Genomic DNA, 15,057 nt, shown 5'->3' on the forward strand with positions numbered 1-15,057 from the left:
AAAACTCATCGAGTGTTTGCTTTGCACCATTAATTGATGTTTAATCAACTCCGAATAAATGAGAGTCTCTGAATGAAAAGCTTTGATTTGGAGATGCGTTGGCGGGTTTGCATTGTCTTGAAGAGACGTGTGGGGAGACGCCCCCCTCCCCAAAGGAAATCTCTGTTCCCTTGGGGAAAGCAAAGCCATCCCCCATGGCTTGTGAGTGAAAAGGCAGTGGGTGTCCAGTTCACAAGCACCTCAGAGTTCAACTTATTGGCTGGTGGCCAGGAGCCTGCGAAGTTTGTTAAGCGCTCAGAGATTGCCCGATCTCTGGGACAGTGGTCATCTCTTTGTTCTGTGTTTGTAGAGCACCTGCCATAGCAAATAATCATAATAATTAGGCTGTTTTAAAAATGTTCTTTATTAAAAGTTAAAAATCATATATTAAAAATAACCCACCCACCCACCCCCAACACGGCCTGTGTTGCTAACAACTCCTTTGATTGTTGACCACAACCTAGTTTTAAGCATCAGATTTACCTTTTCCCTGTTTTCTGGTCTGTTTTATGTTTTGCCCTTCGCTGAGCCTGGGCACTGAAAATAGTCGGGCCCCTTGCCCTGGTTGAGTCTCCTGCCAGAGCCGGGTGCTGCAGTGTTTGGGGGCCAGCTAAACCCAACGCTGGGAACCTTTCCACTGATATTGCAAAGTCGCTCCATTCCCCCTCCCCACATCTCTTCTGGCCTGTCTGACAGCGCCCCGTGAAAGCCAGACTCCAGTGTCATGGCCAAATGCAGGATCAAGCTGGGGGAGTGAGCTGAGTTCAGAGGAGATCCAGGATCTTATACCCCAAAAGTCACACTAGCTAGAAACGGACTCATCAGAAACAAACTCCTATTGCCTGACCATTGCTGCCAAGGTCAGGACTCTGCAACAGCTGAAAGGAGATTAACAAGTCCTTAGCTTATCTATCACCATCTGGCTCTGTCTACTCTTGGCACACCTTCCCTTCTGTCTAATTAAGTATGGAGCAGGTTACCAAGGGAGGTTGTAAATTCTCCATCACTCAGTGTCTTTGAATGCAGACCAAAAGATACTGTGCTAGTCAGGCACAAATGATTGAGCTTAACGTGGGGATCGCTGGGCGAGGGTGTCTGGCCTGTGTTACAGAGGAGGTCAGAAAGACTCGATGCCCAGAATGGTCCCCTCTGGCCTTGAAATCCCCCCCATACACCCTGCTAGCTAGCTGGAACTGCTTGTGGAGCCCCCACATGGGCAGCCCTTCCTGCTGGCTTCTTGGCGTCCCTCTATGATCAGTGGACACCCCGGGCGTTTCCATCACTCATGACCCGTCCTTTGGGAGGAGAGACTACTGAAGGGGCAGCTGTGGGCTGAGGGCTGGTTCTCACCCCCACACGGGGCCAGGACACTGTTGTTTTGCACCCCTAGCTGATCGCGTGGGAGCCGGAGCAGGAGGAGGAGGTGACAGTGGTGACGGTGAGGCCCAACTTCCAGGACAGCATCCATGTGGGCTATATTGGAGGCCTGAAGAAGTTCACAGAGTACTTCACCTCAGTGGTGTGCTTCACCACACCGGGGGATGGCCCGCGCAGCCCGCTGCAGCTGGTGCGCACCCGCGAGGACGGTACGGGGAGGCCTTGCATTCCCTTGGGACATAGGGTGGGGCGGGCAGCCCAGCTCCCAGAGGCTCCTGCAGAGCCAGGGACCTGGGCCCTAGAACCTCCCCCTACTCACCATGGGGGATACCCTGGGGAAACCCCCGCTCGCTCCAGCTCACCACAGAGGATACCCCGGGGAGACCCCCGCTCGCTCCAGCTCACCACGGGGGATACCCCGGGGAGAACCCCGCTCGTTCCAGCTCACCACGGGGGGTACCCCGGGGAGACCCCCCACTCGCTCCAGCTCACCACGGGGGGTACCCCGGAGAGACCCCCGCTCGTTCCAGCTCACCACGGGGGGTACCCCGGGGAGACCCCTGCTCGTTCCAGCTCACCATGGGGAATACCTTGGGGGACCCCCACTCACTCCAGCTCACCACTCGCTTTCACTGGCCAGCGCCCTGGGGAGACCCCGGCTCACCTCGGCCGGGCTGCTAAGCGGGTGCTGAGATGTGCGCTGCTTGCTCCGTTCTAACTCTTGGCGTTGGGGTTTTTTGGGCAGTGCCTGGCCCCGTGGGGCACCTCAGCTTCAGCGACATCCTGGACACGTCGCTGAAGGTCAGCTGGCAGGAGCCCCTGGAGAAGAACGGCATCCTGACCGGTAAGGAGCTCCCGGAGGGCTGCTCACCAGACTCTCCCCCGGCCCAGTTGAGCTGCAGGCCCAGCACGATCAGCACAGCTCCATGCTTCCAAACAGAGACAGCCTGGTGCTGCCCAAGGCCGCAGCCGGGAACACACTCTGTGCCATGGGACAGTCCTGTCTCCCCAGCCCCCAACGCCTTCCTTCCTGCATGGTGGGGGCCTAACGTCCTTGCAGCTGCTGCTGTTCTCCTGGGGTGCTTCAGTTACCCCATTTCCACCCCGCTCCCCTCGGCCCCAGTCTCCCAGCCACATCTGGCTCCCTCCACATCACAGAGTGCCAAGGAGATGCTGGCGTGGCCGGGGCAGTGCCCGCCACACCGGGCGGATGTTGCTATGGACGATGGTGGAGAACCGGCTCCATGGCAAACGCTTGATGGAGAATTCAGGGCAGGAGCCGTCGGGTGGGACCTTCCCAACCCCCCAGGCGGCTTGAACATCCCACTCCTTGTGCCCGAACTGCAGAGGGGTTGGTAAGCGAGAGGTCTGGGGCAGAAGGGACCAGCGTTGGCTCGAGGAGCTGTCTGTGCACCCTTCGGCCTCTGGCTAGTGGCCCCTTGCACCGGGCTGTCAGGCTACTGGGGAGATCTGTGAAGTGAGGCCCCTCTGCCGGCAAAGCATGGGGGGTGACACTACATTGGCTGGGGTCCACGCGGTGGCCTGGGGAGGGGTGCGGGCAAGTTGAAGGGAGTCTCCCTCCCAAGGGGGCGGGGAAGTTTCCCGCAATGGAGCGTAAAGCGTGACACCCATGTGTCCATGTGGCTGGGTTGTGTTTTGCAGGCTACCGGATCTCCTGGGAGGAGTACAACCGCACCAACACGCGGGTGACGCACTACCTGCCCAACGTCACCCTGGAGTACCGCGTCACCGGCCTCACCGCCCTCACCACCTACACCATCGAGGTGGCCGCCATGACGTCCAAGGGGCAGGGCCAGGTGTCCTCATCCACCATCTCCTCTGGGGTGCCTCCAGGTAAACCCGGCTCCCAGCCCCCTTCTGCTCCCGTCACCGCACTCCTGCTGGCTTCCGGCAGAGGACGAGCGGGCCCTGGGTCAAGGGCACCCCATGAAGAATGCGCTGGGAGCGGGTCTGCAGCAAGGACGGCACAGAGCAGGAGCTGGCTCTTCAGGCCTTAGCAGCCGTCAGCCAGCCCCGGCCACTCGTGCTGGGGATGACTCTGCCCCTATCGCTGCCAGGGCGTGCGCGTGATGCTCTGGCGGCTGTGCTGTTCTCCCCTGCCATCTCCCCTCGCTGCTGCTGTGGGCGGGGTGCCCAGGATGGGAGGGGGAAGGCCGGCCGCACTTGCCCCTCGGCTCCCGCAACAGGTCGTCCCCTCCCATCCTCTCCTCTCCCCACAGAGCTCCCCGGCGCACCGACCAATCTGGGCATCTCCAACATCGGCCCGCGCTCCGTGACGCTCCAGTTCAGGCCGGGCTACGACGGGAAGACCTCCATTTCCCGCTGGCTGGTGGAAGCTCAGGTGAGGGGGTCTCTGGGGGGGGGAGGTGAAGGAGCCGGGGAGCCCAGGCCTATTGAGGGGTTGTACAGCACCTTGCGCGTAGGGGCTCTGGGGCTGGGACACTGCGCTGACAGGCCCACGTGTGGCACAGGCAGCACCACCGCCCCTCACGCCACCCCCTTGTCCACAGGTGGGTCAGATCGGCGAGAACGAGGAGTGGGAGCTCATTCACCAGCTGGCCAACGACCCCGACGCCCGCTCCATGGAGGTGCCCAACCTCCACCCCTACATGTACTACAGGTGGGTGCTGGGGACCGGCGCCTGGCAAGTGCCAAGGCTGCTACCACCCCCCTCCTTGCCCTGCAGACAGCTGGCACCCACCGTGGGTGGCATGGGGGCCTGGCCCTAATGGGTCTTCTCAGCCCATCGGGCCCCAGGCTTTCCTCTCCCAAAGACAGGTACCCCAGAGGGGCTGGGCAGAGCCTCTCTTCCCCTAGCACCATGCACCCAGCAGAACATCAGGGAGGGGGGCTCTGGGTCCCAGGTGCGGTTGAACCTCTCCCCAGCATCAGTACCCCCTAGTGTCCGCCAGAGCATAGCATGGGTGCAGCGTTGCCGGTGGGGACGCCCTGAGCTATGTGCTGACAGGGAATGGGGGTTGTATTGTAGTCCATGCCCTGTTGCCCTTGGGAAGGGAATGGGGGGGTGCCCGCAGCCCTCCTGAGTCCCCTCTCTGCCCACGGTGACTCGGCTCCGCTCCGCACAGCTTCCGCCTGCGGCAGGTGAACATCGTGGGCACCAGCCCGCCCAGCGTGCCCTCCAGAAGGATGCAGACCCTGCAGGCTCCCCCGGACGTGGCGCCCGCCAACGTCACCCTGCGGACGGCCAGCGAGACCAGCCTGTGGTTGCGCTGGATGGTAAGCGACAATGCGGCACGGCCAAGAAACCCCAGGCCGGTGCCCACCCCCTGCCCGGATGGGCACTGCCTAGGGCGCTCCCTTGGGTCGGGAGCCGGGAATGAAGCAGAGAGAAAATGGCAGTCACAGGATCTGGGGGCTGCAGCCGTGTTTAATGCAGCATTAGCCACTGTCTTCCTGTGGGGTGCGGGGGAGCAGCCTGGCTGTGCATTGCAATGCGGGGGAGGCTAATAGACCTTTGTGTGCTTGGGGGGACCTGCACACAGGTTAGTTTGGCAAGGGGATGAACCTGGATGAATGGGGTTAGTGAGGGGCTGTGCTGGGTGTGGGGGAGGGTACGTTAGCAGGGGGCTGTGCTGGGCGTGGGGGGAGGGTATGTGGGTTAGCAGGGGGCTGTGGTGGGTGTGGGGGGAGGGTATCAGGGTTAGTGGGGGCTGTGGTGGGTGTGGGCAGAGGGTACGTGGATTAGCAGGGGCTGTGCTGAGTGTGGGGGAGGGTACGTCCGTTTGGGGGGCTATGCTGGGCGTGGGGGGAGGGTACGCGGGTTAGCGGGGGGCTGTGCTGGGCGTGGGGGGAGGGTACGTGGGTTTATGGGGCTGTGCTGGGTGTGGGGGAGGGTACGTGGGTTAGCGGGGGCTGGGCTGGCGTGGGGGGAGGGTACGCGGGTTAGTGGGGGCTGTGCTGGGTGTGGGGGGAGGGTACGTGGGTTAGCAGGGGTTGTGCTGGGTGTGGGGGAGGGTACGTGGGTTTGGGGGGCTATGCTGGGCGTGGGGGGAGGGTACGCGGGTTAGCGGGGGCTGGGCTGGCGTGGGGGGAGGGTACGCGGGTTAGCGGGGGCTGTGCTGGGTGTGGGGGGAGGGTACATGGGTTAGCAGGGGTTGTGCTGGGTGTGGGGGAGGGTACGTGGGTTTTGGGGGGCTATGCTGGGCGTGGGGGGAGGGTACGCGGGTTAGCGGGGGGCTGTGCTGGGCGTGGGTGGAGGATACGTGGGTTTGGGGGCTGTGCTGGGTGTGGGGAAGGGTACGTGGGTTTGGGGGGCTGTGCTGGGTGTGGGGGAGGGTACGTGGGTTAGCGGGGGCTGGGCTGGGTGTGGGTGGAAGATACATGGGTTTGAGGGGCTATGCTGGGCGTGGGGGGAGGGTACGCGGGTTAGCGGGGGCTGGGCTGGCGTGGGGGGAGGGTACGTGGGTTAGCAGGGGTTGTGCTGGGTGTGGGGGAGGGTACGCGGGTTAGCGGGGGCTGGGCTGGTGTGGGGGGAGGGTACGTGGGTTAGCAGGGGTTGTGCTGGGCGTGGGGGAGGGTACACGGGTTAGCGGGGGCTGGGCTGGGCGTGGGTGGAGGATACGTGGGTTTGGGGGCTGTGCTGGGTGTGGGGGAGGGTACGTGGGTTTGGGGGCTGTGCTGGGTGTGGGGGAGGGTACGTGGGTTAGCGGCGGCTGGGCTGGGTGTGGGGGAGGGTACGTGGGTTTGGGGGGCTATGCTGGGCGTGGGGGGAGGGTACGCGGGTTAGCGGGGGCTGGGCTGGCGTGGGGGGAGGGTACGCGGGTTAGCGGGGGCTGTGCTGGGTGTGGGGGGAGGGTACGTGGGTTAGCAGGGGTTGTGCTGGGTGTGGGGGAGGGTACGTGGGTTTGGGGGGCTATGCTGGGCGTGGGGGGAGGGTACGCGGGTTAGCGGGGGCTGGGCTGGCGTGGGGGGAGGGTACGTGGGTTAGCAGGGGTTGTGCTGGGCGTGGGGGAGGGTACACGGGTTAGCGGGGGCTGTGCTGGGCGTGGGTGGAGGATACGTGGGTTTGGGGGCTGTGCTGGGTGTGGGGGAGGGTACGTGGGTTTGGGGGGCTGTGCTGGGTGTGGGGGAGGGTACGTGGGTTAGCGGGGGCTGGGCTGGGTGTGGGTGGAAGATACATGGGTTTGAGGGGCTATGCTGGGCGTGGGGGGAGGGTACGCGGGTTAGCGGGGGCTGGGCTGGCGTGGGGGGAGGGTACGTGGGTTAGCAGGGGTTGTGCTGGGTGTGGGGGAGGGTACGCGGGTTAGCGGGGGCTGGGCTGGCGTGGGGGGAGGGTACGTGGGTTAGCAGGGGTTGTGCTGGGCGTGGGGGAGGGTACACGGGTTAGCGGGGGCTGGGCTGGGCGTGGGTGGAGGATACGTGGGTTTGGGGGCTGTGCTGGGTGTGGGGGAGGGTACGTGGGTTTGGGGGCTGTGCTGGGTGTGGGGGAGGGTACGTGGGTTAGCGGCGGCTGGGCTGGGTGTGGGGGAGGGTACGTGGGTTTGGGGGGCTATGCTGGGCGTGGGGGGAGGGTACGCGGGTTAGCGGGGGCTGGGCTGGCGTGGGGGGAGGGTACGCGGGTTAGCGGGGGCTGTGCTGGGTGTGGGGGGAGGGTACGTGGGTTAGCAGGGGTTGTGCTGGGTGTGGGGGAGGGTACGTGGGTTTGGGGGGCTATGCTGGGCGTGGGGGGAGGGTACGTGGGTTAGCGGGGGCTGGGCTGGCGTGGGGGGAGGGTACGTGGGTTAGCAGGGGTTGTGCTGGGCGTGGGGGAGGGTACACGGGTTAGCGGGGGCTGGGCTGGGCGTGGGTGGAGGATACGTGGGTTTGGGGGCTGTGCTGGGTGTGGGGGAGGGTACATGGGTTTGGGGGGCTGTGCTGGGTGTGGGGGAGGGTACGTGGGTTAGCGGGGGCTGGGCTGGGTGTGGGTGGAAGATACATGGGTTTGAGGGGCTATGCTGGGCGTGGGGGGAGGGTACGCGGGTTAGCGGGGGCTGGGCTGGCGTGGGGGGAGGGTACGTGGGTTAGCAGGGGTTGTGCTGGGTGTGGGGGAGGGTACGCGGGTTAGCGGGGGCTGGGCTGGCGTGGGGGGAGGGTACGTGGGTTAGCAGGGGTTGTGCTGGGCGTGGGGGAGGGTACACGGGTTAGCGGGGGCTGGGCTGGGCGTGGGGGAGGGTACGTGGGTTTGGGGGCTGTGCTGGGTGTGGGGGAGGGTACGTGGGTTTGGGGGCTGTGCTGGGTGTGGGGGAGGGTACGTGGGTTAGCGGCGGCTGGGCTGGGTGTGGGGGAGGGTACGTGGGTTTGGGGGGCTATGCTGGGCGTGGGGGGAGGGTACGCGGGTTAGCGGGGGCTGGGCTGGCGTGGGGGGAGGGTACGCGGGTTAGCGGGGGCTGTGCTGGGTGTGGGGGGAGGGTACGTGGGTTAGCAGGGGTTGTGCTGGGTGTGGGGGAGGGTACGTGGGTTTGGGGGGCTATGCTGGGCGTGGGGGGAGGGTACGCGGGTTAGCGGGGGGCTGTGCTGGGCGTGGGTGGAGGATACGTGGGTTTGGGGGCTGTGCTGGGTGTGGGGGAGGGTACATGGGTTTGGGGGGCTGTGCTGGGTGTGGGGGAGGGTACGTGGGTTAGCGGGGGCTGGGCTGGGTGTGGGTGGAAGATACATGGGTTTGAGGGGCTATGCTGGGCGTGGGGGGAGGGTACGCGGGTTAGCGGGGGCTGGGCTGGCGTGGGGGGAGGGTACGTGGGTTAGCAGGGGTTGTGCTGGGTGTGGGGGAGGGTACGCGGGTTAGCGGGGGCTGGGCTGGCGTGGGGGGAGGGTACGTGGGTTAGCAGGGGTTGTGCTGGGCGTGGGGGAGGGTACACGGGTTAGCGGGGGCTGGGCTGGGCGTGGGTGGAGGATACGTGGGTTTGGGGGCTGTGCTGGGTGTGGGGGAGGGTACGTGGGTTAGCGGCGGCTGGGCTGGGTGTGGGGGAGGGTACGTGGGTTTGGGGGGCTATGCTGGGCGTGGGGGGAGGGTACGCGGGTTAGCGGGGGGCTGTGCTGGGCGTGGGTGGAGGATACGTGGGTTTGGGGGGCTGTGCTAGGCATGGGGGGAGGGTACGTGGGTTTGGGGGGCAGTGCTGGGTGTGGGGGAGGGTCCATTTGTTAGCGGGGGGGGTCAGGGCGGCTGGTGCTGAGTGTCACCCCCTCCCCCAGCCGCTCCCGGAGCTGGAGTACAACGGGAACCCGGAGTCGGTGGGCTACAAGCTGCGGTACACGCGGGCGGACGGGCGGGGCAGGACGGTGGTGCACGTGATCCACGACCGGGTGGAGCGGGAGTTCACCATCGAGGACCTGGAGGAGTGGACCGAGTACCGCGTGCAGGTCCAGGCCTTCAACGCCATCGGGGCCGGGCCCTGGAGCCACGTCGTGCTGGGACGCACCAGGGAGTCAGGTACCTGCCGCTCCCCACGCCGGGTCTGGGGCCTGCCCCACCTCTGGGCTGGCGGAGAGATCCCTGTCTTATGCCCAGCTGCCCCTGAGCTTGCAGTGCCCATCAGACCCCCAGCCTGGGTGTGCCCTGCCCGGCTCCCGGCCCCACTGCCACGGGCAGCAGCTGGGCCAGCTTCTGATCTCACTTTCTTCTCCCCTCGCCAGTCCCCTCGTCCGGCCCCACCAACGTGTCCGCGCTGGCCACCACCTCCAGCAGCATGCTGGTCCGATGGAACGAGATCCCCGAGGCGGATCGCAACGGGCTCATCCTGGGCTACAAGGTGGGTGTCAGCCCATGTGATCGCTCGTTCGGACGCAGCAGCCCCCTCAAGAGCTGGGCCGGTGCCCCTCAGCCCCACCCACACCCCCCTGCGATGCAGCCCTGGGCTCCCCCCCAGCTGTGCCCCTGCCCCTCAATCCTGATCCACAACCCCCTGCAATGCACCCCTGAGCTCCCCCCCACCCGCTCTGCCCCTCAACCCCCCCCCACAGCCCCCTGCGACACAGCCCTGGGCTCCCCCCACCAGCTCTGCCCCTCAAACCCACCCATAGCCCCCTGCAACGTAGCCCTGGGTTCCCCCCCCAACTGTGCCCCTGCCCCTCAATCCTGATCCACAACCCCCTGCAATGCACCCCTGAGCTCCCCCCCACCCGCTCTGCCCCTCAACCCCCCCCCACAGCCCCCTGCGACGCAGCCCTGGGCTCCCCCCACCAGCTCTGTCCCTCAATCCCGATCCACAGCCCCCCTGCTATGCCAGCCCTGGGCTGCCCCCCACCAGCTCTGCTGGTCCCCTCAATCCCGACCCGCAACCCCTGCTCCCCCAGTCCTGTGGCCTGTGGCTATTCCACTCCTGGGCTCCCCGAAACATGCCTGTCAATGCTCCTGCCATGGCTTTTCCTTGGGGACGGGCTGCCCTGCACGCGGCATGGTGCTCTGTCCCCTGGTGACCTACATGGGGTTGTGAAATGAGAGGCTGTTGCGGGGCCCCATTCAGCTTGGGAAGTGGGTTCGGCTGGCACAGCAGGGCAGCCCCGGGGCGTGTGGTGCTGGCTCCGTCGGTTTCACGTGGGCTGTGTTCCAGGTCGTGTACAAGGAGAAGGACTCGGATGCGCGGGCTCGGTTCTGGCCGGCGGAGGGGAACGCCTCCCGCAGTGCCCAGCTCGCGGGCCTGGGCAAGTACGTGCTGTACGAGATCCGCGTGCTGGCTTTCACCCGGATCGGAGACGGCGCGCCCAGCTCCCCACCCATCCTGGAGAGAACTCTGGATGACGGTAGGCGCCCCTCCTTCCCCGCCCATTCCCGCTGACAGGGGCCTTGGACGGGGCGGCGCTTGCAGCGGGTGGCACGCGGGGTGAGGCCAGGCGCAAACGAGGGCCCCCGTCACGCTGGGATGAGGAGAAAACAGCCTCTGATCAGCCCTCTGTCACACTCAGTGCGGACAGTCTCCCCCTCTGTCTGCCCGTTCTGGGAGGGCTCTGGCCCCTGCACGGGCAGGGGTGGGGGTGCCAGCCCCAGAAATACAACATGGGGACGTAACAGGGCAGGAGAGAGCACTTCGCCCTGTCTGCATTCCTGAGAGTGCATCTGGGCCCCCGGGGGAGTGCACAAACGCTCGGGTGTGCCCCCATGCATGCATGTGTGTGTTTGTGCTTGTGTGTGCCCCCAGGGTTTGCTGAGGAGGGAGTGTGCATGCCCCTAAGGGGGTGTGTACGGATGGGGGGGATTTCCTAGCAGGGTGAGTGTTGGTGTGTGCCCCTAAAGAGGCTGTGGGGGTGGGGTGGGGTGCAGTGCGTGTCCCTAAGAGTGTGTGTTGGTGTGTGGGGAGAGTGTCCCTAAAGGTGTGGAGGGCGGGTCGGTGTTTGTCTCTAAGGGGGTGTGTCTCTGTCCCTAAGTACATGCGTGTGCATGTGGGAGTCTTTCTGCACACCCTGCTCCATCAGTCTCACACAGGTTGTTGGCAGTTTTCAGCGGGACGGCTCCCAAAGGAGGGGAAGCCCCGTTCCCCAGTCACCCCAGGTGCCCTGTGGGGCATTTGCACCCAGGTGCCCCTGGCAGAGTTCTGTGATGGAGGCCCAGCGGCCACGAGCTTCAGGGCTTGGCCAGCGGGCTCCCCCAGCCGCTGGGCTGGGACGGGCTCCATTCCCCATTTGCTCCGGCCGAGGGCTCTGAGCCTGTTTGCCCATCACCTAGCGCGCCCTCTGCTCTCGTCCTGCCCCAGTGCCCGGGCCCCCGGTGGGCATCCTCTTCCCAGAAGTGAGGACCACTTCAGTCCGGCTGATCTGGCAGCCCCCAGCCGCGCCTAACGGCATCATTCTAGGTAAGCGCTTCTCCGAGCGCCCTGGCATGTGGGTAGCGGTCCCGGGAATGCTGGGAGGGGGCCGTGCTCAGGATGCTGGGCAGCGGGAGGGTGTGACCACTCGCTGTGCTGGCGGTTGTTCCGCGGGCGTGCAGCTGTGTGTGAGCGGCAGGGCTGGGGCCGGGGGATGCCGCTGAGCTGAGCCCTGCAGGTGGGAGAGACATGCTGGGGGCCTCTGCAGGAAGTCGCCCACCAGTGCATGTTCACGTGCATAGCATGTTCCTGCTGGGGGAATGGCGGCTGCTGTAGCAGCTACTCCGCCACTCAGGGCTCCTCTGCACCAGGCAGGAGCCAGCCGCCTCGGTCCCTGGGTCCCTGGATGCGCCCAAGCTGCTCCCCTGATAAATCACAGAGCTGGCGAGCCCCATCAGCCACCCGAGGGAAACAGAATCCCCGCCTCTTCTCGCTGGGTGGCAGCCCGAGCCCAGCCCTGCCTGGCACCGAGATGGGCTGGGCAAGGGCACCCATCTTCCTGCTGCAGGACAGACATGGACATTTGTGAACATCTCGCCCAGGCTGAGACAGGGGAGCCAGCCCAGCGCCTCCCACGCCTGGCAGGCCCTAGGGCCGGACCCTGCGGGGGGAGCTGGGCCCAGGCGCTCACGACTGGCTCGTTTGTGCCTCCCCCTGCCTCTCCTGGAGCAGCCTTTCTGCCCCCTTGCAGGCCGGGGTGGGGGGCAGCCTTGCCCCAACGCTTGCTGACCCGCCTCCGTCCCCCTTCTCCGCAGCGTACCAGATCACCCACCGCCTGAACACCACCAGCGCCAACGCTGCCACCGTGGAGGTGCTCAACCCCAGCGCCCGCCAGTACACGGCCGCCGGCCTGCAGCCAGAGTCGACCTACCTCTTCCGGATCACGGCGCAGACCCGCAAAGGCTGGGGCGAGGCCGCCGAGGCACTGGTGGTGACCACCGAGAAGAGAGGTAACCATGCCAGGGCGGGGGGACGCTCTCCCTGAGCGGGGGGGGGCACTGCTCCAAGCCAGCACGGGCGTGGAACCCAGGGCCTGCCTGAGGGGGGAACAGGGCCAGGCGCAGCCTTGCTGGGCCTTCCGGCCGAGCCCTCACACCCCTCTCCCCTTCCTCAGACCGCCCGCAGCCCCCCAGCAAGCCTGTGGTGCAGCAGGAGGATGTGAAGGCCTCCAGTGTGCTCTTGTGCTGGGAGCCGGGCAGCGATGGCCTCTCCCCGGTCCGGTACTACACCGTGCAGACCCGCGAGCTGCCGGCTGGCGAGTGGACACTGCACTCCGCCTCCGTCAGCCACAACGCCACCTCCTTCGTTGTGGACAGGTGAGGCGGGGGCCTTCGAAGTGGGCAAGGCCCGGTAGGGTCTGTGGCAGGGTGGGTCCGGCGAGAGGCAACGTGGCCTAGGGGCACTGGACTGGGAGTCAGGAGATCTGGCTTTTATTCCCAGCTCTGCTACCAACCTTAGGCACTGCTCTGTGCCTCAGTTTCCCCACCTGAAATGAGGAGAATGGCTTTTGTGGGGCTGATCTCATCCCCCCCATGCCCTGGCCAAAGTAAGACTGCTCCATTTCATATCCTGCCTCCACTGGAAGGCACTGAACCCCTGCCCTGCAGCCCCCCAGCTGTGCCTCACACCCATCCCCTTTCCCTCCCGTGTGCTCCTGGCCCAGGTTGAAGCCCTTCACCTCCTACAAGTTCCGCGTCAAGGCGACCAACGACATCGGGGACAGCGAATACAGCCAGGAATCAGAGTCACTCACCACCTTGCAGGCCGGTCAGTGCCCCTTCCCCGCGGGTCTGGGCTGGTGCCCTGTTGCCAGCTGGGCTTGGCCCCGGCCCCGGGCAGGCATGGGAGACGCGGCGCACAGAGCTGCAGGGCGCCCGGTGCCGGCCTCGTCTCTTCAGTGGCAGGGTGCAGCACACGCTGGGTCACAGCTCCCAGCACACTCCAGGCTGGAGCCTCGTCTGTGGAACGAGGTGGCCTTGTTCCCTGGGGCCCGTCCAGTGGTCAGCCAGCCGCCAGCTGGCACTCCTTGGTGCAAGGTGGGGGTTGGTCACGTGGGCCCATTGGCTCACCTCTCCCATTGTGGCGGGGAGTCAAACCAGCGACCCTGTGGAAGGCTCCGACCGCCTGAGCTGCGCAGGGAGGGAGGGAGCCGGAGTCTGGAGCCAGCCAGCACCTGTTCTCCCGGCCAGGGGGAGGGACCCTTGTGCCTCTCAGCATCTCACCTATGTTTCTTCTCCCTCCAGCCCCAGAGGAAGCCCCCACCATCCTCTCGGTCACGCCTCACACCACCACTTCCGTCCTGATCCGCTGGCAGGTACCGTGCGGCTCTGCGCTGCCCCCGCCCGTCTCTGTAAGACAGCGGCTTGACTCACTTTCCCGAGCCCCGAGAGGGCCTGGGAGCCATGTCCCCTCGGCACTGCGGATCCCCTCGCCCACCGTTCCTGTCCGCACGGCTCTCTCTAGTGTGGCTGTGCCACCCGGTGCTGCATCCACTCCAAAGCTCCCGCATGCCGCTGCTGGTCTAGTCGGACCCCGGCATCCGGGGCGCCGAGTGCCTGCCACAGAGAGGGGCCGGACACAGGCTGGCCCCAGTGGGTACTGCTGCTCCCCAGGGGGCTCAGGGCTCCGGGGACCTGCAGGGGCTGGGAGCGCGGCTAAGGCACCTTGCGCCTCTCATGTTAGATCCCTCCTTACCCCAGGGCTGGGCTCTGCAAGGACCCCTGAGCCCTCCCTGGCCGTAGGGAGCCTCCTTGCAGCAGGGCGCAGTGGGAGGCAGCGAGCAAAGGGGGAAATCCCACAGAGGCGTGAGGGCAGCACAGGTTCCGGGGGCGGGCAATGCCATGCACAGTCTCCATGGGCTCCCTCCCGCTGACTGCTCCCGCCTCTTGGCTCCTGTCCCCCCCGTGCAGCCCCCCACCGAGGACAAGATCAACGGGATCCTGCTGGGTTTCCGGATCCGCTACCGGGAACTGGTCTATGATGGGCTGCGCGGCTTCACCACACGCAGCGTCAGCAGCCCCGGTGCCAAGTGGACGGAGCTCACCTGTGAGTGCCTTTATTCGGTCCCCTGGGAACGCAGACGGGTGGGGAAGGGACGTCGTGGGGGGGATTCCTCTCACCCCACCCCATGGGGCTCTCCGTGATGCTCAGCCCCGCCCCGTACCCTGCCTTGCAGCCTCCCCGAGTGCTCTGTGTGTGGACACCAGCCGGCCGGCCCCAGAGCCTCCAGCACACCGATCTGAGCTCCGGGAGCTGTCCTGGGCCAGCGTGTCCCGCTCTTCTCCCGCGGGGTTTGGGGCAGCGTCACCCTGCAGGGCTGAGCCCTGCGCCTCCGGGGGGTGACATGGCTGGTGGTGTGAGTGTTTATGCCAAGGGGGGGGCGGGGCGGGGGGCTGCTCTCTGCTGGGCGGGGGGATCTGGAGAGGGCTATGAGATCAGGAGCTCACGGCTTGAGAGGGACATTGGTTAGCTGGGGAGAGCCCGAAATTTGACCTGGTGCTTTTTTTTCCTTTTCCCTGTTTGCGAAGTCTCTTGTACGCTTAACCAGGGACTAGGGGAGTTGGCCAGGGGCTGAGGGCCTCCCCAGACTATGCTGAAGCCACCCTGAGGGGAGCCCTGACCCTCAATTCCCAGGGTTGCTCTGCTGAGGACTGTCAGTCATCTCTGATCATGGTGCCGACACTGGCACTGTGCTATGCGCTCCCTGCTGGCACCGGTTAATGCCCAGGCTGCTACGCAGAGGAACGCACCACTGGGGAGGGCTGCAGCCCATGCCCTGGTAGTGGAGAAGGGGAGTGGGATGGTAGGGCAGAGGCTAGGTGGGCAG

The 15,057-nt window shown here is 65.6% G+C and overlaps 1 protein-coding gene across 6 annotated transcripts in view; it reads left to right on the forward strand.

Moving 5' to 3' along the window:
* The window catches only part of SDK2 (sidekick cell adhesion molecule 2), a 168,418-nt gene that overhangs the window by 135,154 nt on the left and 18,207 nt on the right, over positions 1-15,057 (forward strand). For all 6 annotated transcript variants that reach the window (XM_038372211.2, XM_038372213.2, XM_038372212.2 and 3 more), the window contains 15 exons: positions 1,430-1,625; positions 2,162-2,260; positions 3,079-3,270; positions 3,657-3,778; positions 3,948-4,057; positions 4,524-4,674; positions 8,626-8,863; positions 9,067-9,182; positions 9,984-10,173; positions 11,121-11,219; positions 11,987-12,181; positions 12,346-12,547; positions 12,895-12,998; positions 13,475-13,545; positions 14,141-14,276. In XM_038372211.2, the coding sequence (XP_038228139.1) occupies positions 1,430-1,625; positions 2,162-2,260; positions 3,079-3,270; positions 3,657-3,778; positions 3,948-4,057; positions 4,524-4,674; positions 8,626-8,863; positions 9,067-9,182; positions 9,984-10,173; positions 11,121-11,219; positions 11,987-12,181; positions 12,346-12,547; positions 12,895-12,998; positions 13,475-13,545; positions 14,141-14,276 (2,221 nt within the window). The remainder of the gene's footprint in view (positions 1-1,429; positions 1,626-2,161; positions 2,261-3,078; positions 3,271-3,656; positions 3,779-3,947; positions 4,058-4,523; positions 4,675-8,625; positions 8,864-9,066; positions 9,183-9,983; positions 10,174-11,120; positions 11,220-11,986; positions 12,182-12,345; positions 12,548-12,894; positions 12,999-13,474; positions 13,546-14,140; positions 14,277-15,057) is intronic.

Source organism: Dermochelys coriacea, chromosome 14, assembly GCF_009764565.3.
Source record: "Dermochelys coriacea isolate rDerCor1 chromosome 14, rDerCor1.pri.v4, whole genome shotgun sequence".
Lineage (NCBI taxonomy): Eukaryota > Metazoa > Chordata > Testudines > Dermochelyidae > Dermochelys > Dermochelys coriacea.